A 25,206-nucleotide genomic window follows, 5' to 3' on the forward strand; every position below is an offset into this window, starting at 1 on the left:
CCCCCTCCCACCAACATCTCTCTGGGTCATCCCCGTGTACCAGCCCCAAGTGTGCCGTATCCTGCATTGGACACAGACTGGCAATTCGATTCTTTCATGATATTATACATGTTTCAATGCCATTCTCCCAAATCATCTCACCCTCATCCTCTCCCTCTGAGTCCAAAAGTCTGCTATACACATCTGTGTCTTTTTTGCTGTCCTGCATACAGGGTCATCATTGCCATCTTTCTAAATTCCATATATATGTGTTAGTATACTGTATTGGTGTTTTTCTTTCTGGCTTACTTCACTCTGTATAATCGGCTCCAGTTTCATCCATCTCATCAGAACTGATTCAAATGTATTCTTTTTAACAGCTGAGTAATATTCCATTGTGTATATGTACCACAGCTTTCTTATCCATTCATCTGCTGATGGACATCTAGGTTGTTTCCATGTCCTGGCTATTATAAACAGTGCTGCGATGAACATTTGGATACATGTGTCTCTTTCAATTCTGGTTTCCTCAGTGTGTATACCCAGCAGTGGGATTGCTGGGTCATAAGGCAGTTCTGTTTGCAATTTTTTAAGGAATCTCCACACTGTTCTCCCAGATTCTCCCAGATTCACTAGATCAGTACATAATGCTTTTAATTTGATCCTCATCCTGCATTTGTGTGTTTATTTTTATGTGGTTTTTCCAAAGATTTGAAATCATTATATCTGGGAAAGATTTTTCAGCACTGTGGAAGTTAAATTGGATTAGAAGGGATTTAAATGACAAGTGGTCAACTTTGTCAGCATAATTAATTGTAGTTTAGTTCACTGACTTTTAAATTATGGGCCTCATACAATCTGTCAGAATCACCTCTTGTGAGAAATATAAAAAAATTCAAGTGCTGGGCCCCACCCAGACTTGTTGAATCACAGCCTCTTTAGAAACTTCATTCTTAACAGACTCTTTGGGCAATTTTAAGGGTTATGAAACTGGGAACTGCTCCTCAAATGAACTCTCTTAGTTATCTTCACTGCTTTTCTTACCTAGAGGAAACTATATTCTTAAATAGATTGCTGCTTTAAGCTACAGTTTTATGCATTACATACTCATATAGACATACAAATATGGTCACCTTAAAAACAAAATACTTGTTTGTTTGTTTTCTGCTCATAACACTGGTGCATGTTCATGGTGGGAAGCCTAGGGAAAAAACTCACAAATTTAACTGGAATTGTCCATAACCCCACCAGTCAGGAATAATCATTGTTAAAGTTTTAGGGTCCATCCTTGCATTATTTCATTAACAAAATTGGATTTGTACTAATTGTGTAATAACTTGCTCTTTAAATTGCCTTAATAAAATGCCTTAGATGGGGCAGGCTTAGTGACATTTTCTGAGGGGTGTTAGAAGCCCACCACAATTTACATGTCAGAGGCAGTCATCATCTGTTTGACAGCACACGGGGCTGTCTGCTGGGTCCCCCATTATGTTCATGGAGCAATCCTGTCCTTCACAAATGCTTGGAATGTTGGCCCAAGAGACATGCCATTTGACCCACAGAGCTGTGAGCCTCTCCAGCCTGGACTTCTGGCTCAATGTATGGGCCAATCCCTTTGGACCCCGGTACCCAGGCCTCTGGTGTCCTTCCATCCAGTTTTTGGCCTTGTTAACTGCATCTGAATAACATAAACCTGGAACCCTGCTTTGGGCTGCTGTCCTCCCAGCTGCCAAGAACCTGATAGAGCCTCCCAAGGCCTGTCTGCTCTGCTATTCTCTGGAGCCCTGGAGATGGGCAGGCATAGCTCAGAACCAGATACATGCACATCACACCACCTGCTGGCAAGAAGACCCTCTCACATTGCCCAGCTCTTTTCTGCTTTCCTTAAGCCTCTTTTCTGGAGCTCTGTCGCCTGGCTGTTTGCCTTCTGCGTAACCTGTTCCTAAGCTCTGACATTGCTTAAAAGGTTGGGTCCAGTTTCCATGGCCTGTGGCTCTCCCAATCATCATCTTAATTTTCCATGCTGGAATCAAATCATTTTGCTCTTAATCTCAATATATATGGAGTAGGTCTTAGGGTTATGGTCTAAAGGGTTAGGTCTAAAGGGTTATGGAAGATCCTTCTCCACTGTTCACCTGATTCGTAGCATGGACCAGCACATACATACTTTTAGGACTTTTGGTTGCAAGTGAGAAACCCAACTCTTGGCTTAAGCAAATAAATAAATTATTACTTCATAGGACAGAAAAGTGCAGGAGCTCACATGATGTAAAGAAGGTCTTTTCCTCTGTCTCCTGGATCTGCTTTTTTATGTGTTTGCTTTATCAGATGGCCACCAGTGGTTGCAGATTTAGCTCCTACAAGTTCTTTCCCTCAATAGAAACAGCTTCTCTTTTCTAGAAGTTTGGATCCAAGAGTTTGGAACCAAACCCCATTGACCAGCATGGTTCACATGCTCGTCCCCTGGAGCTGGGATTGGGCACCCTTGAACCAGCTGGACTGAGAGTGGTAGCCAGCGCTTCCCTAAAGGAACAGCAGGTGTTACTAAGATTCTGTCGAAACAGTAACCATAGGCTTTCAACATGAAAACTGAGTGAAGGTGTTAGTCACTCAGTCATGTCCGGCTCTTTGTGACCCCATGCACTGTACCCTGCCAGGCTCCCCTTCCATGAAATTTTCCAGGCAAGAATACTCGAGTGGGTAGCCACTCCCTTGTCCAGAGGATCTTCCCAACCCAGGGATCAAACCCAGGTCTTCTGTGTTGTGGGCAGATTCTTTAATCATCTGAGCCACCAGGGAAGCCCAGACTTCCACTGTGGGGCCTGGTAAGTATCTGTGCAAGAAGCTGAGTAGATAAATGACTGATTTGGGGAAGGCAGAGATGGGGCTTTACCATTGCGCTTATAGTGTGTCCACCCAAGGGTAAAGTGCTGGAAGAGCATCACTCATTCTCAATCTTTGACCCTGTTTACTGTCATCTCTGCTTCTGCCCAGAGCCATTCCAGACAACTACAAAGTGATTTTTGTACAAGGAGGTGGGTGTGGCCAGTTTAGTGCTGTCCCCTTAAACCTGATTGGCCTGAAAGCAGGAAGATGTGCTGACTATGTGGTGACAGGATCCTGGTCAGCTAAGGCTGCAGAAGAAGCCAAGAAGTTCGGAACTGTGAATATCGTCCACCCCAAACTTGGGAGTTATACGAGTAAGTGCTGGTAGCTGAGCTGGCCTGTGAAATGCTGGCCAGTGGGTGATCCCTCCTTAGCTAGCAGGTTACCTCTGCCCTGGGCAATTCTTTCTTCCCCTGTTGGATACCATTTAGATTGGCTGCCTGTTCCTGTTAAGATTACTAACTGGCTGCTGCAGAAAGTGTTCCTAGGCTGTTGTGTGCATGCCTGCTCAGTGGCTTCAGTTGTTTCCGACTCTTTGCAACCCCTTGGACTATAGCCCACCAGGCTCTCTGTCTATGGAATTCTCCTGGCAGGAATACTGGCATGGGCTGCCATTTCCCTCTCCACTTGGGCTGCTAACTTAGTTGCAAAACCCAGGGGCTGGGTTGGCTTTAGGTATGCCTTAATCAAGCCTCCCCCCTCCACTACAGTGAGGGGACCTCTCCTGGTCCTGGTATCTCCTTCTGTCTCCTCCTCAGTCAGGAAAGCTGCCCCCTCATTTTTAGAAGATGGGTGCAGCTGCTTCTTGTCTTACATTCTCCCAAGTTTCAATGCCTCTGCTCAAACATTCCCAGTAACAGTCTCATGTCTCCTGTGTCCCATTCCAAGTCAGTCAAGTGGCCTTGCCTGAACTGCAGTCTACCTTCAGGGCTGTGGGTAGAATTGGTTCTATTGGAATCACATGAGCTGAGAGTGAGGGAGACTGGCACCCAAAGGGCACTGTCCATGGACCTAGGATGTTGGATGCTGGGTGACAAGGAAAACCCCAAATACCTACCACACCATTCTTGAAGATTATTTGCCCCCGATAAAAGTCAAAAGAGTGAGATGGAGCATCCTTTTAGGATGTTGGTGGTGATTGTAATACTAGATGAATAGGATGCCTTTTACTTATGAATGCTCTGGGATCAGTCTTCCCCTGCTAGGCGAGGGGTGTTGTACCTGGTGGACTCCTGTCTCCCTAAGGGAAGAGGGGAGGAAACATGGAGTCCCTAACTTGTCTTCTGTGATAGAAATTCCAGATCCGAGCACCTGGACCCTCAACCCGGATGCCTCCTACGTGTATTACTGCGCCAATGAGACTGTGCACGGAGTGGAGTTTGACTTTATCCCTGATGTCAAAGGAGCAGTGCTGGTCTGTGACATGTCCTCAAACTTCCTGTCCAGGCCAGTGGATGTTTCCAAGGTAAAGCATGAAAGAGGCCTGGGTCAGGGGGAACCCCGTTTGGTTTTTCTAAGCACATTTTAACATATACTAGGACAGGGAAAGGCCGACCTTGGTTGTCAGAATATTTACATCTGGACATTCACCGCCCTTTGTTGACAGTTGCCTCACAGGGTCATACTTGAGTCCTTGGGGAATTCGTCTGCCTTTGAGGGTGGCTTTTAGAAATTTTTTTCATTGACACCTTGGGAATTGCTTGCTGTTGTCAAGGGAAGATATGCATTATCCAAACTTGGGGGGCTATGAAGGAGCCCTGCCTTACCTTGTTACCCACCCCAGCACCAAGAACATCCATAGGACATGGAGATTCCCAGGTGGCTCTCCAGGGTGGGCAGTGGAAGAGGCACCCACAGTTGCACAACATGTGGGGCAGGGGTTAGGAGGGTGATATCTGTAAGGAAGTTAAAACAAACTAAGTGGTAGTGTGCCTTTCAAAAAAAAATTCTGGTAAAATATACTTATTATAAGGGAGAAGGCAGTGGCACCCCACTCCAGTACTCTTGCCTGGAGAACCCCATGGACGGAGGAGCCTGGTAGACTGCAGTCCATGGGGTCTCGAAGAGTCGGACACGACTGAGCGACTTCACTTTCACTTTTCACTTTCATGCATTGGAGAAGGAAATGGCACCCCACTCCAGTGTTCTTACCTGGAGAATCCCAGGGACCAGGGAGCCTGGTGGGCTGCCGTCTATGGGGTCACACAGAGTCGGACACGACTGAAGTGACTTAGCAGCAGCAGCATATTTATTATAAAATTGACCATTTTAACGATTTTTAAGCGTATAGTTCAGTGTCATTAAGTACATATACATGATTGTACAATCCTCATCACCATCCGTCTCCAGGACTTTTTCTTCCCACTGAAACTCTGTCCCCATTAAACAATAGCCCCAGTCCTTCCTCCCCCTAGTCACTGGCAACCATCACTCTCTCTCTATACTTTGTAGTCGCTGTGAACTTGACTGGTCTAGATAACCTCACATTAGTGGAGTCATGCAATATTTGTCCTTTCATGTCTAGCTCGTTTTCACTGAGCATAATGTTCTCAGGGTTCACCCTTATGGTAGCATGTCAGAACTTCATTTCTTTTCAGGCTAAGTAATATTCTGTTTTGTGAATATATATATTTTGTTTATAGTCTACTTTTTATTTTCACTTACCATACACTGGCAATTCTAAACAATGTCAGTTGTAAAAATACCTCTTCCTGTTGGGCCAGCCCGTCCCCCTCCTCCCATGTGGGATGCTACTGAATTTTCCTAAAGGTTTCATGGGGGAGACATGGAAGAGGGTTCTATATCTTACGTGGAAATTGTCCCAAAGTGCATTAAAACATGTCTTCTGAATTTTTTCCTCTCTTGGGCAGCTTGTCTCATTTCTCAGTGTCTTCTGATTGTCTCTTTATACAAAGATAAATAGATTAAAAAATTGGTTTCTTTAGGTCACCAAGGACAGCAGCCTTATTTTATAAGATGGGCTTGGAGGTAGAAAAGAGATGTAATAGAGTGTATAGGAATAGATACAAGGTCTTCACAGTGGTGGGCTTGGGCTGGCCTTTTTCTGGGGAGAAGGACCAGGCAGATTCGTAACCTGCAGGCTCTAAACTCACAAGTATTGATTTTCTGTCCAGATAGAGATTCCTTTAGGAAGGGGAATTAGCTCTGAACAGGATTAAAATAGAGTTACTTCCTCATAAAAACTGTGTTTTAGAAAGAGACTGGGGAATTTGACATACATTTATGAAAGATGACCAAGGACATTTAAAATAGCAGGTTTTCTGTTTGGCAGTTTGGTGTGATTTTTGCTGGTGCCCAGAAGAATGTTGGTTCTGCAGGGGTCACGGTGGTGATCGTTCGAGATGACCTGCTGGGGTTTGCCCTCAAAGAGTGTCCCTCGGTCCTGGATTACAAAGTGCAGGCTGGAAATAACTCCCTGTACAACACACCTCCCTGTTTCAGGTAACTCCTGGGTGTGGCTTGGGGACCAGGGAAGGAGGGGGGGTCTCAATATTTCCCATCAATACTAGGTGACTTTCTGAAGCTGGACATGGTTCTGTGAATTGGTAACCTAATCGCCCAGATGTCCTTCAGGATTCTCTGCCCAGCTCACCTCTTCCTCATCCTCCTCTGTACACTTTCTGATCAGCTTTCCTTGCCTTTCTTTTTTGGGGTGTTTCTGTTTGGTCTTGGTAGCCTTGGTGGTTCACCATTAGCTGAAAAGCTTTCTGCACATCCTCAAACAAGCAGTGCAACTTTAGAGAAGAACTTTCAAAGGCTGGGCTACCTGCCTTTTTCATTCCCTTGCTGGGCCTGCTTGAAGCCCACTGCTTGGCATTGAACACACTGGCTGGAGCAAACACTTCTCTGTTTTTCACCCAGTCTGCGGGGGTCCTGTTAGCCTGGCTTCCTGTTACTCCTAGTCAGAGTCTGCATTACAGCACTTTTGGGGAGAGTAGGGCTATTCCACCTTATGGTCTTTTAATGCTCAGACTCAGGCAGTTGGTGAAAATCTTTGTGACACCTAGGACTTAGCCTGATAAGTTTTATTACTAGCAATCTGTGTGAGCTTAGGCAAGTTGCTTAATCTATCTGTGCATCTGGTGTCTCCAAGAGTAGTTAGTTGCTGATGAGGATTGGATGGTTAAAATATGTGTCTAAAATGTGCTCGGAGGCTTCCCTTGTAGCTGTCAGTAAAGTATCTGCCTGCAATGCAGAAGACCTGGATTCAGTCCTTGGGTCGAGAAGATCCCCTGGAGAAGGACATGGCAACTCATTCCAGCATTCTTGCCTGGAGAATCCCATGAACAGAGGAACCTGTGGTGTCTAAACTTCTACCACCAAAATGTGCTTAGTCAATGCCTGGCTCTCAGTGGCTTATAAATGTTAGTGCTGTATTATTATTTACCAGCAGGGATAAGAGCCAGAGTTTATAGGTTGTCTTATCTTTCCAGGGCATCTATGATGCAAATAGTGATGTGTATGGCCCTCTTTTTCTCCCAGGCACCCTAGGAGGTAGGTGCTCTAATTGTTATTCCCATTTTGCAAGTGAAGAAGCCAAAGCCACACTTCTAGGCAGTGGCTGGGTTTGAACCCAGGCAGTCTGACTTGAAAGGCTGGATAAGTATAGCCGGTGCCTTCATGCTCTTCAACAGCAAAATGACCGGTATGGGTTTGTGTTGGAAGGGTCCCATCTCTGGAGAATAGTTGGCTGTTGGAGTCCAGCTCTTTGAAGTTTTTCAGTGATGGTGGATGTTCTCATAACAGAGCATATGAAGAGGGGCTCGGGCCAGTGCAGGCCTCGGCTACATGGGGGCCGGGGCTTTGTTAGCAGTCTCCCTCTGAGGCGCTGCCTATGGGAGAGACACTTCTTCCATATAATTTACCACAGGAAGAAAAGAGCTTTTTCCACAGCTGGAATGCTGATGAAAATTGTTGCTGGTTCTCTGCGCGGCTCACGTAGGCTGCAGCAGCTCTTCACTCTGTGTTCCCTGCTTCCCTCAGGCAACGGAGGTGTCTGGTATTTTCTCCTGGTTACCTGTCAATCCCACTCTGTCTCACTCCGGTTGACAGTGCTTCTGAAGTGCCTGGTGGCGATTGAAGGGCAGGGCTGAACCTGTCTTGCCCACTTGTCTTGTCTCTGGGGTTTCTGGTAGTGGACAAACCAGTAACCACTGGCCAGCTGGGAAAGGAGCCTTGCTGTGCTGAGCAGTGCTGAGCAGTTGGGCCCTGGGGAAGGGGCTCTGGAGCCAGGCCACACCGTGGCAGGAGGTGCTGGGAGGTGTTCAGTCCTTACCAGTTAGACCAAGCAGCCAGGGTCTGGTCTTGGGCTCGTGAGTCTTTCAGGCAGAGGCAGAGGCCTCCGAGGCTCTGGGAGCAAGAGAGTGTGTGGGGCCGGGAAAGCCCTGGCCCTGGATGTGCCCTGAAGGCCAGCAGTTCTGATCAGAGCATAGACTGGGGGAGCAGGATGAACTGTCTTACCCTCTGGCACCTTCTCTATGTGAGTGAGTGACCTTGAAGTCAATTTTTTTAAAAAATGTAATGAATATATTAAAATGCAGCCTGTTAATATTAAAAGTCAGCAGAAATAGTGAGTTAGTAGGTGACTGACTCTGTCTAATGGGAAATAAAAATGTCTGGAGTCAGACCTGGGGGAGGCACTGAGAGAAGGTCCGCCTTGAGTGACTCACAGAGGGTCATGCCCCTGCCAGCGCCTGTGCAGGCCTCCACCCCAGGCCTTGACCAGTCAGGTGCAGGGTCAACCTGGTCACCTGGGGGTCGGGGCACAGGGTGGGGGAGGGCAGACACTCCCTGCCTAGAGCCTTTCTGCCTAAGGAGGGAGCTGAGCCAGACACACAGAAACAAGGGGAGAAAAAGAGCAAGGTTTCTTCTCCAGACAGATCAGGATAGTGAAAACTGAGACCATCTCAGGGCAGGACTGACAATAATATTTGATCAGGATTGCATATAGCTGATTCACTTTGTTGTACAATAGAAACTAACACAACACTGTAAAGCAGTTACATGCCAGTTACAAAGAGTCACATAAATGTGGAGGCCAAAAGAGATTGGGTTAAATATATTCTGACCCAGGACACCCCTTGGTGTCTTGGATTCTTTTACTCTAAAAGAAGAGAAAAGGAAAAACAGTAAACATCTGTGTGACTGTGCAGTTACCTACAGTCTATGACTTGAAAAACTAAGATTTCATTTGGTGTATTTTTAAGATTAGAAAATTGTAGCTCTCCCAGTGAGAATAAGCATCGAATGGAGGAGAGAGGAGGGTTTGTGCATGACACCCTCCCCAGGCCTGGCTGTGAGCTGATAAGGCACCCAGAACAGTTCAGAACTTTGTATCAAGTGGAAGTCCTTGAAAATGTCCCAAGTTAAAAAAGAAGCTCTTTTTTTTTTCCTAATAAAATAGGAGCCAAGTGACCAGAGGCCCTGGGCAGTTTGTTTGAACTGAGCTGGACAACTGGCCTTCACATAATTGCCTGTAACCCTGAGCAGTGAATTGGGGTGGAATAAAGGACCATGTGGACATTCTGTTTAACACTAAGCCCAGTTTGTGGACAAGCAAACAGATTCCTAAAATTCCCTTCTAACCCTATAAGGCAGATTTACTTCCCATGACTAACAGGACCTGTAAGTATAAATTCGTTTTATCTATCGTATGAAGTAAAGTAGCTAATGAGAAACAAAATATTCCTCACTAATCCAGGCCATCCTTCTTATCAGAATGGGAGTGTGGGCCTGCTCAGGAGGCTTAGTCCTTCAGAACAGCCAGGGAGTTTCCAGGGCTTTCTGGGGGTGCTTTTCTAATCCCTAGTGCATTGGAGAAGGAAATGGCAACCCACTCCAGTGTTCTTGCCAGGAGAATCCCAGGGATGGGGAAGCCTGGTGGGCTGCCGTCTATGGGGTCGCACAGAGTCGGACACGACTGAAGTGACTTAGCAGCAGCAGCAGCAGTGCCCAAAAAAGCATTTTGTATTGCTTAGAAAAGTTAACACAAGATCTTGGCAAAGGTTTCTGAGGCGAAACTACTGTTAACTGCTTGCTGTGCAGGGCAGATAGAGCCATATATTTAATTATGCAAATGAAGTGTTACCGTACAGGCTGCTTTGTGAATTCTTTTTCCACCCAGCAATGTACTGTGAAGACGGCTGTGTCAGGACAAATGCCTGCCTTTTTTCCCCTTTGAATTGCTGTGTGATATTCCAGAGAATCGATCTGCTGTGATTTATATAGTCATTTAACGCACAGGCTTAGACAGTACACTTACGCTGTGTGAAAAGAAAGTGAAAATGTTAGTCCCTCAGTGGTGTCCAACTCTGCAACCCCATGGACTGACTGTAGCTCTCCAGGCTCCTCTGTCCATGGATTTTTCCAGGCAAGAATATTGGAGTGGGTTGCCATTCCATTCTCCAGGGGATCTTCCCAACACAGAGATCAAACCTGGGTTTCCTGCATTGCAGTTGGATTTTTTACCATCTGAGCCACCAGGGAAGCCCGAAGCTGGTGGCATTTTAGAAGTGAAGACAATACATCAGTTAAAAGTGATACCCTGGTTAGTGGGGAGAATGGAGACCAAGTTGCAAGGCTGCATAAGCATCTTAGGACCCCTGTGTTTTGAAGATTTCGGATGGTATGGGAGTGGAAGCGTGTGTTAGCTATGCATTAAAGGTTCTGGTTGAGTCATGAGGCCAGATATCCTTCCACTTCTGGGGCATCTGGTCTCCAGGAGAACTCGCTTCCTTCCAAGCCATCTGCCTTACACTGAGGCTTTGTAGACGAAAGCTAAGGATGCTAGTTCTGGGCGGCTTGTAAAACGGGTGGGTTCTCTGCTGACTGTGCTGCTCAGATTCATTAGGATTAGCCAGGAGCATGGGAAGTGAGTCTGGGTATGGGGCTGAGTCACACACCAAGAGGGAAGTGTGTGGGTGCTGAGGTCTGGCTGGGACCATGGACCTGGTCTGAGCCTTTGCTGCAGCTGTGATCTGATGACTGTACTAGCAGCTTGAGAACTCTGGGAAAACAGCTGCAGTGAGAAGTGAAGCTTGGTCACCAAAATGTACTGTTGAACAGGCAGGACTCACAGGTGACTCTGCTGGGATCATGTGGTAGGGTGGGTTTATGTGGTTCCTGGGGGAATGAGCAGTTTGGGGTTAGATGGAAATTCTAGAGCATCTTACAGGAAAGTGGGAGAACGCCTTATTTGGAACACACGTGTGAGCTGTTATGCCCCTGTAGCAGCTGCTCTTGGCACCTGTGTCTGAGCTGTGGTGCAAGCCTGACTGCCCCACTGGCAGGTGAGATAGTGGTTGAGGGTCTGGAGCCCCTTTGTTATTTTGAAAAGAGCTGGGGCTTTGGAATCAGACCAGCTGGGGTTGGAATCCTGCTTTATCAGCTACTTGTTGGATGTAAAAATCATGCAGAGTCAAGCTCTCTGATCCTGTTTCCTCATCTGTAAAATAAGACAATGGCAGCTCTGGCCTCAGACTTTTTTTGATCAGTAAAAGGGAGAGCAGCCAACAGGGCGCCTAGCCTGCTGAATGTTGCTTGCCTCCCTTTGCTTTCTTCTTTCTCCTCTGCCCCTCTGATTTCTCAGTCTTTATCCAGAGAGCTTCAGCTGAGGCTGTAAACACCCAGCGGCTGATTTCTGCTTTGAGCTCCCTCCCCTCTGGCCCTGGACACCATTTCTCATTCCTTCCAGGGCCATCTGGGGAGCCTGCTGGGGAAGCTTCTGGAGGAGCCATTGCATGGTTCTGGGTACAGGCCATTCTGCTACCTTCTAGGGGTAGGCAATGAAGGAGGCAGTCAGTATCTTGGGCTTCTCTGGGACAAGCTTCTTGTGTGTCTTCCCCTCCCCTCCCTGTCACAGTGTTAATAAACAAGGCAGCAGCTATGTTGGGGGGGTGCCCACCCCAGACCTTCAGTGGACCTAGACACCCAGGAACTAAGTCTACACAAATTCCTCTGGGGAACCTTTGTCCCCCCTCATAGAGAGGGCATAGCTGGCCTTCTCCATATGCCCAGCTCACGCTGTGTCTTTTCCACAGAAGACCTCTGTTCCTGCCCTGTGGGCTTTCAGTGAGGTGCACATGGAGCCCTCAGCACCATTTTATTTTTCGTTTTTTGGTTGTGCTGCGTGCCCTGTGGGATCTTAGTTCCCCAGCCAGGGAGCCAACCTGTGCTCCCTGGACTGGAAGCTTGGAGGCTTAACCACTGGACCACCAAGGAAATCCCCTCAGCAGTTATTTTTTTTTCTTTTTAAAGAATTTTTTTCTTTTAAAAATAATTTGTTGTCTAATGGTGTCTTTAAGTCTATTTTAGTACAGCTTCAGTTTGCTCAGAAAACTTGTCATTTGTACAAAGCTGATCTAAATGGATGTATGTATTTTTTTACTCTTTATTTTAGCATCTATGTCATGGGCTTGGTCCTGGAGTGGATTAAGAACAACGGCGGGGCAGCAGCCATGGAGAAGCTTAGCTCCATCAAATCACAAATGATTTATGATATTATTGATAATTCGCAAGGATTCTATGTGTAAGTGGATGGTTTTTATCTCACATTTTGCCTCTTGTGAATTGAAAAATGTGTTTATGCTGTGTTGGTTTTGGAACATGGATGCAGCCATCTCTCTGTGAGACATTGAAGTCCCCAGGAGTGTGAGGCACGTGAGTTTTCCCTCCTGCATCTGAACCCCAGGAATACCGGGCTTTGGGACCTGCCTCCCACTGGTGGTGAAACTGCTCACACTGCACAGCCCTCTTTCCCCACCGGGGACAAAACATGAACATGCCAGAAGCTCTCAGCTTTGTCTCAGGACTCCACTGGAGACCCTTGGTATAAACACCCACTCCTGACCTCTCTGGGATATTTACCCTTTTACAAAAGTTTACTTTTTCCCCTTATTACAGGACAAACTCTCCAGTCCCGGGCCTGTAGTCAGTGAATGGAATTGGCTCTGGTATAGTTGACTCCTAGTTAAATGTCCTGGTGACTAATTGATTCATGAACATGTGTTGACCCCTGGACCAGCACCAGAAAACCTGTGGGCCTTGTATTGATCTCTTAGGGATGCTAGAGCAAAAGTACCATTAACTTGGTGGCTTAAAGCAAGAGAAACTTATTTTCAGTTATCAGGAGTCTGGGAGTTCAAAGTCAAGCTGTCAGCAAGGCTTTGCTCCCTGCAGAGACTCCCAAGAAAAGTCCATTCTCGGCCCCTTCCAGCTTCTTGGGGGTTTGGGCATTCCCGCCTCACCTCAGTCTCTGCCTCTGCTTCATGTGGCCTTCTTCCTGTGTGTCTTCTCTTCCATCTCTCAAAAGGTGGTCATTGGATATAGGACCTCCTCAGATAATCCAGGATGATTTATCTCATCTAGAGATCCTTAGCTTTATTGCACCAGCAAAGACCCTTTTTCGTTTCTTTTGCAGTAATTACTTTAATTATTTGGCTGCCCCAGGTCTTGCAGCATGTGGGATCTAGTTCCCTGACCAGGGATTGAACCCTGGCACCCTGCATGGGGAGCACAGAGTCCTAGCCACTGGACCACCAGGAAAGTCCCGACCCTTTTTCTTACTAGGTCACATTCACAGGTGAATGTGGAGGTGAGCACATGGATAAACCTTTGCAGAGGCCACCATTCAACCTCCTACAACAGGCCTCTCACCAAAATTCCACAAATAAAGTACCTACTATAGTGTCTGGTACACAAAGAGCTTAACAGGTGATGCTTTCATTTGCTTTCCCTTCCTTCAAGGTGGGGACTCCTGTGGGAGGATCTGACTTTATGCTGTGTATGCACGCCCATTTCTACACACATATGCATAGATACTCTCATTGACCAAGCCCAAACCCCCTTCTTAGTGGTATTTACTCTTCGGAGTTCAGTCTGTTGTAACAAAAACATCTAGCTGACAATAACAAAGGAATTTTTGCTCTCTTTTGAGAACTCAGTGGACCACATAAGACACACACACACACACACACACACACACACACACACACACACACACAAGATGCCTCAAACCTGACTTAGAGCTGTATGTTTTACCAGGACTTGGTAACACATCTCCATAACCAACCATGGGTGAGGGGTAGGAGTGTACTTATGGGGCAGCCATAACTGCTGGTATCATCTCTGCCCTTAACTGATTGCCTGCTCCTATGAGTTCTTGGCCTGCAGCCACAAGCCCTCAGGGAGTCCAGCTTGGCTGAATGACTTAACCTTTGGGGTCCTCTTCCATACGGCATCTGGGGGAAGGGATTCCCCACTATGCATTTCTGCCTTCTCTGTGGTTCTGTGGCTTGGCCCTTGGGAATCTTCCATTTTAGATCCTGATATGTGAAAGGGGAAGCCAGAGTACTCCACTAGCACTTACTAGAGCCATTTTAACATGCGCGATTGGCAATAGATGGTCCAAGGAGTTCATAGCCAAGGGCTAAATGATGAGTCAGGAGCTGAGGACAGGAGGATACTGCTTTGGCTGGAGGAGAAGGGAGGGCTTTTAGATGAGCTTCAGCCTTGGGCTGAAGTAGAATTAGGCAGAGAAGGCATAAATTCTTCTGTAAATTTTTAGGAAGGGAAAGAATGGCCCCTGTAAAGCACTGAGGGAAGAAAATAGTATGTTTGGAGAGCAGAGAGTGGGCTGCCTAGTGGGCATGGCTTGTGCTGGGATTGAAAAGATAGTGTGGAAAGGTCTGAAGACATGTTTGATTCATTAGTTCATTTACCCATTTGTCTGTTTACCCATCCACCCTCCCTCCATCTACCCATCCATCTACCATCCATTCACCCATCCATCTACCATCCATCTGCTCATCCATCCATCCATCCATCCACCCCCCCAGTAAATGGTGCCTGAGCACTCCTCTGGGCTAGCCTGGTTTTAGGCTCTGGTATTACCAAGAAGAATAAGTCTCCTTATTCTTCCTGGCTTCCTAAGAGTACACAGAATATGAATGTGAGTGAGAGCACATGGCAGCTATTGTGAAGGGGAGACCAGTGTTTCAGTTAGCATTTGACTTCATGTATTTCTTGGGAAATGTATAGGCACAAAATGGGAGGACAGAAAGAATGGTGATGCCCCCGGAAGAAATCCAGGACATTAGAAAGAAAATAAAGTATAGAAGGAACACCAAAAGTCCCAGAAATTCTCCCCCCAACTTGAGATCCTTTAACTACAAGCACCCTCCAGCATCTTCCAGAAAGCAGCCCGCCAAAGCCGACGTGGCAGGTGGGTTGTCTCCTGGGCAATCTGATCACTTTCCCATGCAAAACTCCTCATTCACTTATGAACAGGCTTTTGAGCCCGAACTTACATCCTCTTCTGAATAAACCACTTTCTGGGAACTCCCATTCACTCCTGGGCCGCCTGCCCAGAAAATGTCATCCTGGCTCTTGGAGTTACTGTGGAACCTTGTTACCATAGTCAGGAGCACACTTTGTTCCTCCTCATCCCTGTTCAGCAGCTGGACACTCACAAGCTGTCTCTGTGTGCATCTGGATTTTCAGGAAATGCTTCGCTGTGGAAATATGGCCCTGAAGGGGAGGTGAGCAGTTTCTAAGAGGAATACCAAGGAACCTAGAGTTGGAATATACCATTTACCATCACTTTCGCTCCTCATTTTTGTCCCCCTTTTGGTGCCCCCCTGCCTGGTAAAGCAGCCCCTTTATGGAACACAGTTTTGGGCAGTTTGCTGCGGGTTGGACCAGCTCTGCCAGTGTTCCTGGCTGGGGACTCAGAGACTTGAGAGGGCCACTGCTGAAGTCCCTGTTCATTCTATAGCCTGACCACCCACAGTTGCTGGCTGACTGTGAGTTGAGCCCACGTGGGCAGTGTAGCATCTTGGCTGTAGAAACCCTGCATTGCCGCTTACTAGCATGTGGCCTTGGGCAGATGTCCTGACCACTCTTGACTCAGTTTCCTCATCTGTACAATGGACATAAGTGCATAGAATATTATGACCATCATGAGGGTTAAATGAAAATGCGGATGAATCAAGAGTATAGAATGGAGGGTTTAAGGACTCTTGCTCTGGGTCACTTGTGTAAAGCATGAGAAACCCTACTTGATAGGTAGGGAGCATTCCTGAAAGTTAGCTCTTAATATTATCTGTGGTTATTACGGAAAGCACCTGGGAAGTCCCTGACACATAATGTTTAATATGTATTAGATACTAATTTTTTTGAATTTATTTTAATTGAAGGATAATTACTTTACAGTATTGTGATGGTTTTTGCCATACATCAATGTGAATTGGCCATAGGCATACATGTGTCCCCTCCATCTTGAAACCACACTCCTACCCGCCTCCCTCCCCACCCCACCCCATCCAGGTTGTGAGAGAGCACTGGCTTTGGGTGCCCTGCATCATATATCAAATTAAAATGTTTTAGATATTAACTTTAACATGCTAAAGATGTCCAAGTGGTAGAATCCATTTCAGATCAGAGGTCAACTTTTCTCATCAACTTCCTGTGGGAACCAGGTCTTAGGAAAGAGGGAAGCACCTGACGAGTCCAGAGACAACCTGAAAATAAAGCAGGCAGAGCTCTTGGTGTTTTACAGATATTAATATATTTTATTGTTGTCACTTCCTTGTGAGCAGACAGTGTTTTACAGCAGCACAGACTGGTTAGGGTCAGGTGCAAAGGGCAGGTGGGATCAGACAGGGTATGAACGTGGGGAGAGTCGGTGGGGCTGGTTTCAGAGCCTTTAACTACTACACTAAGGAAACAACAGAAATCTCAGATGATGTGACTTTCCATTCAAAATGCAGGAATCAGTGGAAAAGATTAGAAATGGTTATGTTCAGAATTGTGATCGGTTACATCGAAATGTATAAAAGTCAATTACTTTCCCAAATTCCAGAGATAAGGATAAAAAATGAGGAAAGATTACATTCACCATAATCACAAACATTAGTAAATATTAGTTAGTTCAGTGTTTAACTAGGAAAGTTAGTGCAAGAGGATAGCTGAAAAATATTTAACATATGTGGACATTAGTGATATGTAATGTTAGCATGCTGCTGCTGCTGCTAACTCGCTTCAGTCGTGTCCGACTCTGTGCGACCCCAAAGATGGCAGCCCACCGGGCTCCGCCGTCCCTGGGATTCTCCAGGCAAGAACACTGGAGTGGGTTGCCATTTTCTTCTCTAATGGATGAAAGTGAAAAGTGAAAGTGAAGTCACTCAGTCGTGTCCGACTCTGTGCGTGCGACCCCATGGACTGCAGCCTACCAGGCTCCTCTGTCCATGGGAGTTTCCAGGCAAGAGTACTGGAGTGGGGTGCCATTGCCTTCTCCGAATGTTAGCATATGATTTATTAAAATACAAAGCTACTGGCAAAGGGAAAGACAGATAGCTGGAAAAGTTCAGAAACTTTTGTTTACTTGAGAATTGCATTTTGGTTTTTGTTGTTGTTAATTTTTTGGCCACATGTGGGATCTTAGTTTCCTGAACAGGGATTGACTCCACACCTCCTGCATTGGAAGCAGGAAGTCCTAACTACTGGACCACCTGAGAAGTCCCTGCATTTTAAATTAGACAAAAAAATATGTTTTCAATTGATTGAAGCATCGATAATTCATTTAAACAAAAATTAGAGTTATATATTTTCATCATGCCATGCATAAATTCTAATCAATCAAAAAGATGTAAATGCATTGAAATGCAAGACATACATATAAAATCCAGCAAAGAATTTCTGTTTAAGTATAGAGTGTACAGAGGCCTTCCAAAATAAGCCATAAAACTCAAAAGCTGTAAAGTAACAGACATTTAATTACATGAAAAATTTGAAACTTTTCTACACTTCAAGACATCATAAACAAAACAAAATGATAGATATGAGAAAAACTTGGTAGCATAGCACTTATAAGGGTTACTTTTGCTATAGAGAAGAATCCACAAATTAAAGAGGATAAACAAACAAACAAACAAAAAACCCAGGCAGGAGGTGGTCTAACTGTATGAGCAAACAACAGGGAAGAAACAGCTGGCTAATAGATGAAAGGGATTAATTTCTTTAGGAAATGCAGATTAAAACCATGAGGTGTTTTCCTTCTGATCAACAGAAATTCTAAAGATTGATAACAGCTGGTGTTGGCAAGGGACCACACTTTGGTTATGTCAAGTGTAAATGTGTTCAATTTTGGAGTGAGGTTGCAACACCCATCAAAGTTCACAACTCTTGCACTTTGACCAAAGACTTAGCTTAGGCACCTGCCCTCTGCCACTACTCTGCCTGGCATGAAGTGGGCATAAAATCAGGTGCCCCCAAGTCCAATGTGGGATGCTTACATAATGGGGAAAATCTGGAGTCAACCCAGGTGTCCTTCAGGAGGGGTCTGATGAAGAAAATTAGGGTCCACCAATAGTTTGGGGTGTGGCTTGCCAGGCACCCAGCACCCTATTTGCTACAAGAACTTGCTGGGGTCTCCAGGGCTTGACAGACACGGCTCTCTGCCACATGCTATTCCTTCCCCTCACCCTGTCCTAACCCCTCCCTCATGCCTTCCTCTGAAACCTTTCAACCTTCTCTGGGCAGAATTACTTGCTCAGCTCTGTGCTTCCACAGGGCTTGTCCCGTGGAATTGTAATTCCCTACACAGCCATCTTGCTAGGTTGGAAGCCACTAATTCCCCTTAATCTATTTCTTCTTTGCCTCAGCCCCACATCAGAGACACTGTCGGGCACTGTGCAGGTATCTGCTGCGTGCTAATTTAATCTTCAGTTTCTAGGTTTTAATGCATTGTTGCTGTTATGGTACCATCTACTTTCACAGGAGCATGGGTAAATTTGTGGGGGAGGACTGTAAATACAGATTTGTATTTACAGATTTGTAAACCCAGGTTCTTAATTCTTCCCCCCTTTAATATTTTTTACCCTTAAACCACATGTCCTTTGTGCGGCTCTGGCTCTATAATTGGACTCTCGCATGGGGAGCCTGAGGCAGCAGAATATCAAAGGAGGTAGACACTAAAATTTTAATTTAAATGTCAACCAGGAAACCTACTGCCTGTGAAAAGGTGGGGGCCAGAATTCAGGCTCAAAGCCTGTTACCAGAGACCTGATTTCCCTTCTTGGGTCTCTTTTGTCTGTTAATGTGGACTTGACTCCTGTTAACTTTAACAAGAACTGTGTATGTGCCCTCAGGGGTGAGCATAGCTGTTAATGGGGGGCTTCCTCACACTGCTTTTATTTGCTGTTTAATTTTAATGAATCCCACCCTGTAGAAATGGAAAGATAAAACAGGATGTGCTTGAGAAGATGGGGAAAGAGAGTTATGACATATTTTCCCTTGTATTTCAGAGTAGCATGTCAGCTCTCCTTCTGTTTGTCTCATTTGGTTGTCAATGAAAAATAATTTTGGCTTGCTTGCTTTCCAAACCAGAAACTGAAGTCAAATACTAACCTATTCTAGGTGAAAATTTGACTCATTCATTTTTCAGAGTCTGTGTGAGCCCCGTGCAAGGTGCTGGGAATAAAAAGACAAAGTTATTTGATTTTAACAGATACTTCTATAGCATTGAATGTGATCCAGGCACTCTTCTAAAGTGTATCAGTTGTCTGCTTTTGCATCACACACAGAAAACTTCAAGACTGACTTAAAACCACAGCCATTTTCATTGCTCAGGATTCTTTTCCATCAGCAGGTTGAGGTGAACTCGGCTGGGTGGTTTCTTCTGCTGGTCTCATCTGAGATCACTTATTCAACCAAAGTCATCTGGTGGTTCACCCGGAGTCTAAAATGGCCATGCTCACCTGTCTGGCAGCTGGTGCTGGCTGTTGGCTGGGGCTGTTTCCTGCAGGCTAGCTTGAGCTTGCTTACATAGCAGCAATGTTTGAGCAAGACAGGTATAGAAGCTGCATGTGCCTTGACTTGGAAGTTGCATGGCATCATTTCTGTTGCAGTCTCTCTCTTTTTTAAAAAAATTACATATTTATTTTAATTGGAGGATAGTTACTTTACAATATTGTGATAGTTTTTGCCATACATCAGTATGAATCAGCCATAGGTATGCACGTGTTCCCCCCATCCTGAACCTCCCTACCCACCCTAACCCTCCAGATTGTCTCTTCAAAGCAAATCCACAAGGCCAGCCCAGATTCAAAAGCTGTGAACACTAGGTCCCACCTCTTGCTGGGAAGGCTACAGAGAATTTGTGGCCATTTTCAAATGTACCACAGAAATTCTCTGCAAATGCTTTGTTGTTTAGTTCTCACATCAGAGAGGTACAACAGGGAGAGTCAATAAGTTTCAAGGTCACATGGTTTGGGACAGTACAGTGTTGTAAGTGCTTTGAAAATTGCTGCTCATTATTTTTAAGTCTTACAGTCACTATTCAGATCAACTTTTTCTTCTCTTCAGCCTTGTAGAGAAAGGGTCATTCATGTTGTTCTGTGGCTGCCATGTGTTGGAAGCTTCATATATGTTGTGTCATTAAACTGTCAAAACTTGTCTGCAATGGTGATTTTATTAATATTCCCAATATTTGGATGAGGAAACTGAGGCTCTTGGAAATTAAGTACAAGTTGTATAAGAGAACACTAACTCCCTTTTTCAAATGCAAAAGTGGTCTCCTTAAGTAAATTATAAATGTCCTGGGGCAGATTTTTAACCTCTTGTTTGCATCTAGAAAATGGTTTTTAAGAAATTTTCTGTTGAGTTGTTAAAGTTGTACATTGCAGAAAATTATCTGCAACAATAAACATGTTTTTCAGATGTCCAGTGGAGCCCCAGAATAGAAGCAAGATGAATATTCCATTCCGCATTGGCAACACCAAAGGAGACGATGCTTTAGAAAAAAGATTTCTTGACAAAGCTCTTGAACTCAATATGATCTCCTTGAAAGGGCATAGGTGAGTACATGTTGCATCCAGAAGCTTGTCAGAGAATTGGTTTAGTTTTCAGATGCAGTGAAAGTGTTAGCTGCTAAGTCATGTTGGACTCTTTGTGACCCCATGGACTGTAGCCCGCCAGGTTCCTCTGTCCATGGAATTCTCCAGGCAAGAATACTGGAGTGGGTAGTCATTCCCTTCTCCAGGGGATCTTCCCGACCCAGGGATCAAACCCATGTCTCCTGCATTGGCAGGAGAGTTGTTTACTGTCTGAGGCACCAGGGAATCCCCTTCAGATGCAGAGTAAAACACATCCAGGGGCCTGCCCAGCTTGAAGTAGCAGTTACTGTAACTAGTTGAAAAAGACCAGTTATTACGGGATAATCTTCTTATTGCTTTTAGAACCCTTAGCATGATTTCTCAGCTGAGAGCATGATGGAGCCCCATCTTCCAGGAGCTTTGGTCAAAATTACCTTTGAGGCTCTCTGCTGTGACAGCTCAGAGGTTGCCATCCCGTCCATGGTGCAACTGGCACAACCCTGTCCAATGTAAGAAAGAGCCGCAATTGCTCCCGCTGGACATCAGAAAAAGGAGTTAATTAATCCTTCAGGCTCCATGAAAAATGTATGTCCTTATGCACAAGAGTACCTACCAGATCCCTGCCCCCTGTACAGCAGGCTCATCGAAGAGTTGAGTTAACCTAGGTCACATGTGAGCATGACATTCACTGTGTTGGGAAGAATTCCTAAGGACTGAGATGTCTGAAACTCTTGGCCGCCTATGGATATTTTCAGGTTAGAAGTTGGACACGATGATCTCAGGTGCCATGACTCTTAAAGGAGTGGGTGACTGGAAGGAGGGTGGTCTTGATGTTAAACCAGATGCTCCTGTTCTTAACGGCTGCATCTGTGGTCCTTCCAGGTCCGTGGGAGGCATCCGGGTCTCTCTGTACAATGCTGTCACTGTCGAAGACGTCCAGAAGCTGGCAGCCTTCATGAAGAATTTTTTGGAGATGCACCAGCTATGAGCGGATCCTGACCAGTATATACTCTGCCCTTGAACAATGAACGAAGCTGAAAGTCACTTGGGAATGGTTACAAAAAATATTAACAAATACGGCATTTTCTCGAGTGATATGATAGATTTTTCTTGTTTAGAGAAAAACAGCAACACAGCTCTGCCAAACTGTTGGTACTTAATCTTAATTCTGACTTTAACTGGAAGCCTTTAAAAAAATCTTCCCTCTCTTTTTTCTGAAAACTCTTAACTAATACTGTCTTTGCTGCTACTCTTTCTGCTTAGATCTCATATTCAAAGCTGCCTGTGGCTTTAATTATGCAAATTGGCAGGTTATTATTTTTAGAAACACACAAACAGCATGGAGAGTGGGGTGGGGTCCTCTGGGTGCTGAATTTTGATCCTTTGCAAAATGACAGCAGTGGGGGTCTCCTGGGGTTCTGCAGCTATTAATTCAGGTCACCACCGTCCATGCGGTGAGTGTTTAGGGGTTCAGACTAAAAGGCAAACTGGAAATCTTTCCTTATACTGTTATTCTCATAAAGAGATGAAAGTGACATACTGTATGTTTATATAACAAGGTCTGTTTTTAACACTAAATAGTTTATATCTCCATGCACTTATGTTTTCTAATAATACAGTTCATGTGGGTGTATGTTCAGACTGAGAATTTGATAGGATCCTTAACCTTGTGCATTGAAGTGTTATGTTTTCAACAGCTGTGTTCCTCCCCTACCCCTTCCTTTTTAAAGCTACTTCACGAGGGTTGGTTCACTTTCCATTCCTCTCAGTGGGTAGAAGAAAGGTTGGTTGGTTGATTGTTGCTTTGTTTTTCAGTTACGCCATTAAACTAAAAATATCTGTTAAACTCCTCTTTCCTTTCTTCACATGACTGTTTCTTTATGGTGTTTGGCCAGTGATGCTGTGAGTTTGGGAAGATCTTTGCTGAAGACTCTTTTCCCCTTTTATTCATCCATTGTCAGTGTTTTATGTTGAATATTTGAAAGACATTAAAGTCCTAAAACATCTAAGTCTTTGTCAGTGAATTTCTTTACCTGCTTTTTAGACAGATTGTTCTTCTAAAAACTTTCTATTGGGAAAACTTGAGTCTAAAAATAGCATCTGTGAACTGTGTTTTGTTCGACTAAAGGTGTAAGACTTACACTCTCTGCATCCATGTTTGCAATGATTCAGCACACTGGTAACTTTCCATTGGCTCTTGGAATGGACAGTATCAACAAATGACCTTATAACACAGCTCATGGTATAAAGTTCTACAAAGTTTGCCCCAGTTCAGCTGAAAACATGCCAATAGGACAGTATTGAGCTATCTTCATGTTTTGTTGGATTATGTAACGAGGACCGTACTGATCTTTCGTCTGAGCCCTACACCAATTAGTTGGGTTAGTTGCGTTTCTCTGCTTAGGGCTAAGCCTTTACAGGCTTGGTTCTCTCATGTTTAAAGTAAAGTGAAAGTCACTCAGTCATGTCCAACTCTCTGTGACCCCATGGACTATATAGTCCATGGAATTCTCCAGGCCCTTGAGTGGATAGTCTTTCCCTTCTCCAGGGGATCTTCTCAACCCAGGGAATGAATTCAGGTCTCCTGCATTGCAGGTGGATTCTTTACCAGCTAAGCCACCAGGGAAGCCCTTTCTTTGAAAAGGAGGATAGAAATAACTCCTTAACTTTTCTCAGGGATATTTAAAGCCATAAAGCAAGGGCTCAGTGCAGGATGTGACTAATAACTGTAGTAAATGTTTAAATAGCAAAACCTGCCCAGTCCATGGATCCAACCAAGTGTTTACATGTCACAGCATTCAGTCTATTTCACCTCCTTCCTCATGCATTCACATGACGGTTCCAAGTCCCTGTGGCTTGTACCAACCCCGGATCTCTTGAATCTCCACTTATTTTCATTCCCCTTGCCACAGCCAGCTCTGCCAGCCTTCAGAGGGTCGTTTCAGCAGCCTCATCTGCCCACACCATCCCCTACAGCACAGCTGGTTGGGTGATCACTTCATGCTCCTCTTTGGTTTTTAAAAAGGCCTAGGCTTCTTAGCCTAGCAGTCACAGTTTTGTAGCATCTAGTCTGGCCTTTTCTTTTTTTTTTTTTTTAATTTTTAATTGGAGGATAATTGTTTTACAATGTTATGTTGGTTTCTGTCATACATCAGCATGAATCAGCCATAGGTATACATATGTCCCGTCTCTCTTCAACCTCCCTCCACCCCCACCCCACCTCACCCTCTAGGTTGTCACAGAGCATGGAGGAGTCAAGCTTCCTGTGTCATACAGAGACTTCCCATTAGCTATTTTACATATGGTAATGCCTGGAGAATCCCAGGGACTGGGGAACCTGGTAGACTGCTGTCTATGGGGTTGCACAGAGTCGGACACGACTGACGTGACTTAGCAGCAGCAGCAGCAGCAGCAGCAATGTATATGTTTGGCCTGTTCTTTCTTGTGTTTCTTTTTCTTGGAATGTCATGCATAAGCCCATGATTCCACAGGTAAGCCTGGAGTTCCTGCCCCAACTTGGCAAGACCAGCCTTCCTTCAAGACACTGGCCAAGCTCCTGACCTTGTTTGTGTCTCCTCCATTGCAACCATGCTCTTTTCCTTTGTTCTTATAAGGGTGACCCTTTTATCCTATCACAGCTCCTCCATTCTGTTCTTTACTGTGTTGAGTGTGTCTGTTTACCTGCCTTCCCCACTAGAGCAAGGAGCAAGTCCTGTGTCTTCACCTACATCACCTGCCATCTTGCTTTGCCTTTAGGGGATGCTCAGCAATTGTCTAATGAACGGAAGGTGGGTCTTCCTGAATTTTGCAAACAGCCTGCAGTAAGGGCAGAGGTACAGTCTCACACAGGAGGATTTTTAATTTTCAAAAGCTTAGTATACAATTTAATTTTTCACAAAAACTTAAAATCTTGGATGGCTCCCAAGCTCTTCTTTATGTATCCGTGAAAGTGTTTGAAAAATAGTCAGCACTTGCTGCATTCGTACCAGTCCAAAGGGTGGACACTGTTGTCTGGACAAAGGAAGGTTCTGGAGCACAGATTGCTGGAATACACTCATTGAATGAAAACCTTGACCTTTGTGTGTCTCAAGTGAATGAAGTGACGTCAGGCTGCTGACCACGTGAAAAGAGGGGGAAGAGGAAATAAGGATGCAGGCTCTGGGTCAACAGGCTGTGGGAGCCATGACTGGCCAGTTTTGATTAAAAGCCAAATGCACAGAAAAGTGTCTTTCAGGCCTTGGGAAATCTGTGTAAGGCTTGGGGGCCTTATGCTCCTTTAGATTCTCCAAACTGTACCTCTTCCCCTAAACTGATTTTAAAGTTTTCTTTTTCTTTTTCAAGATTTGACAACACATAATCATGTTAATACCACCTAAGTGAGAAAAAGCAGATTTATTTTCACATTGCATGTTTACCTCTTGACACTGCGTTGTGCCCAGCACTGCAGTTC

At 45.1% G+C, this 25,206-nt stretch overlaps 1 protein-coding gene across 1 annotated transcript in view; it reads left to right on the forward strand.

Annotated features, from left to right (window-relative positions):
- The window catches only part of PSAT1 (phosphoserine aminotransferase 1), a 28,401-nt gene extending 5,636 nt beyond the window's left edge, over nucleotides 1–22,765 (forward strand). The window contains exons 4-9 of the mRNA XM_040257931.1: nucleotides 2,974–3,179; nucleotides 4,158–4,330; nucleotides 6,158–6,327; nucleotides 12,284–12,412; nucleotides 20,601–20,738; nucleotides 21,639–22,765. Of these exons, the coding sequence (XP_040113865.1) occupies nucleotides 2,974–3,179; nucleotides 4,158–4,330; nucleotides 6,158–6,327; nucleotides 12,284–12,412; nucleotides 20,601–20,738; nucleotides 21,639–21,744 (922 nt within the window). The 3' untranslated portion in view covers nucleotides 21,745–22,765. The remainder of the gene's footprint in view (nucleotides 1–2,973; nucleotides 3,180–4,157; nucleotides 4,331–6,157; nucleotides 6,328–12,283; nucleotides 12,413–20,600; nucleotides 20,739–21,638) is intronic.
- Nucleotides 22,766–25,206: the final 2,441 nt, after the last annotated feature.

Source organism: Oryx dammah, unplaced genomic scaffold, assembly GCF_014754425.2.
Source record: "Oryx dammah isolate SB20612 unplaced genomic scaffold, SCBI_Odam_1.1 HiC_scaffold_1, whole genome shotgun sequence".
Taxonomy (NCBI): Eukaryota; Metazoa; Chordata; class Mammalia; order Artiodactyla; family Bovidae; genus Oryx; species Oryx dammah.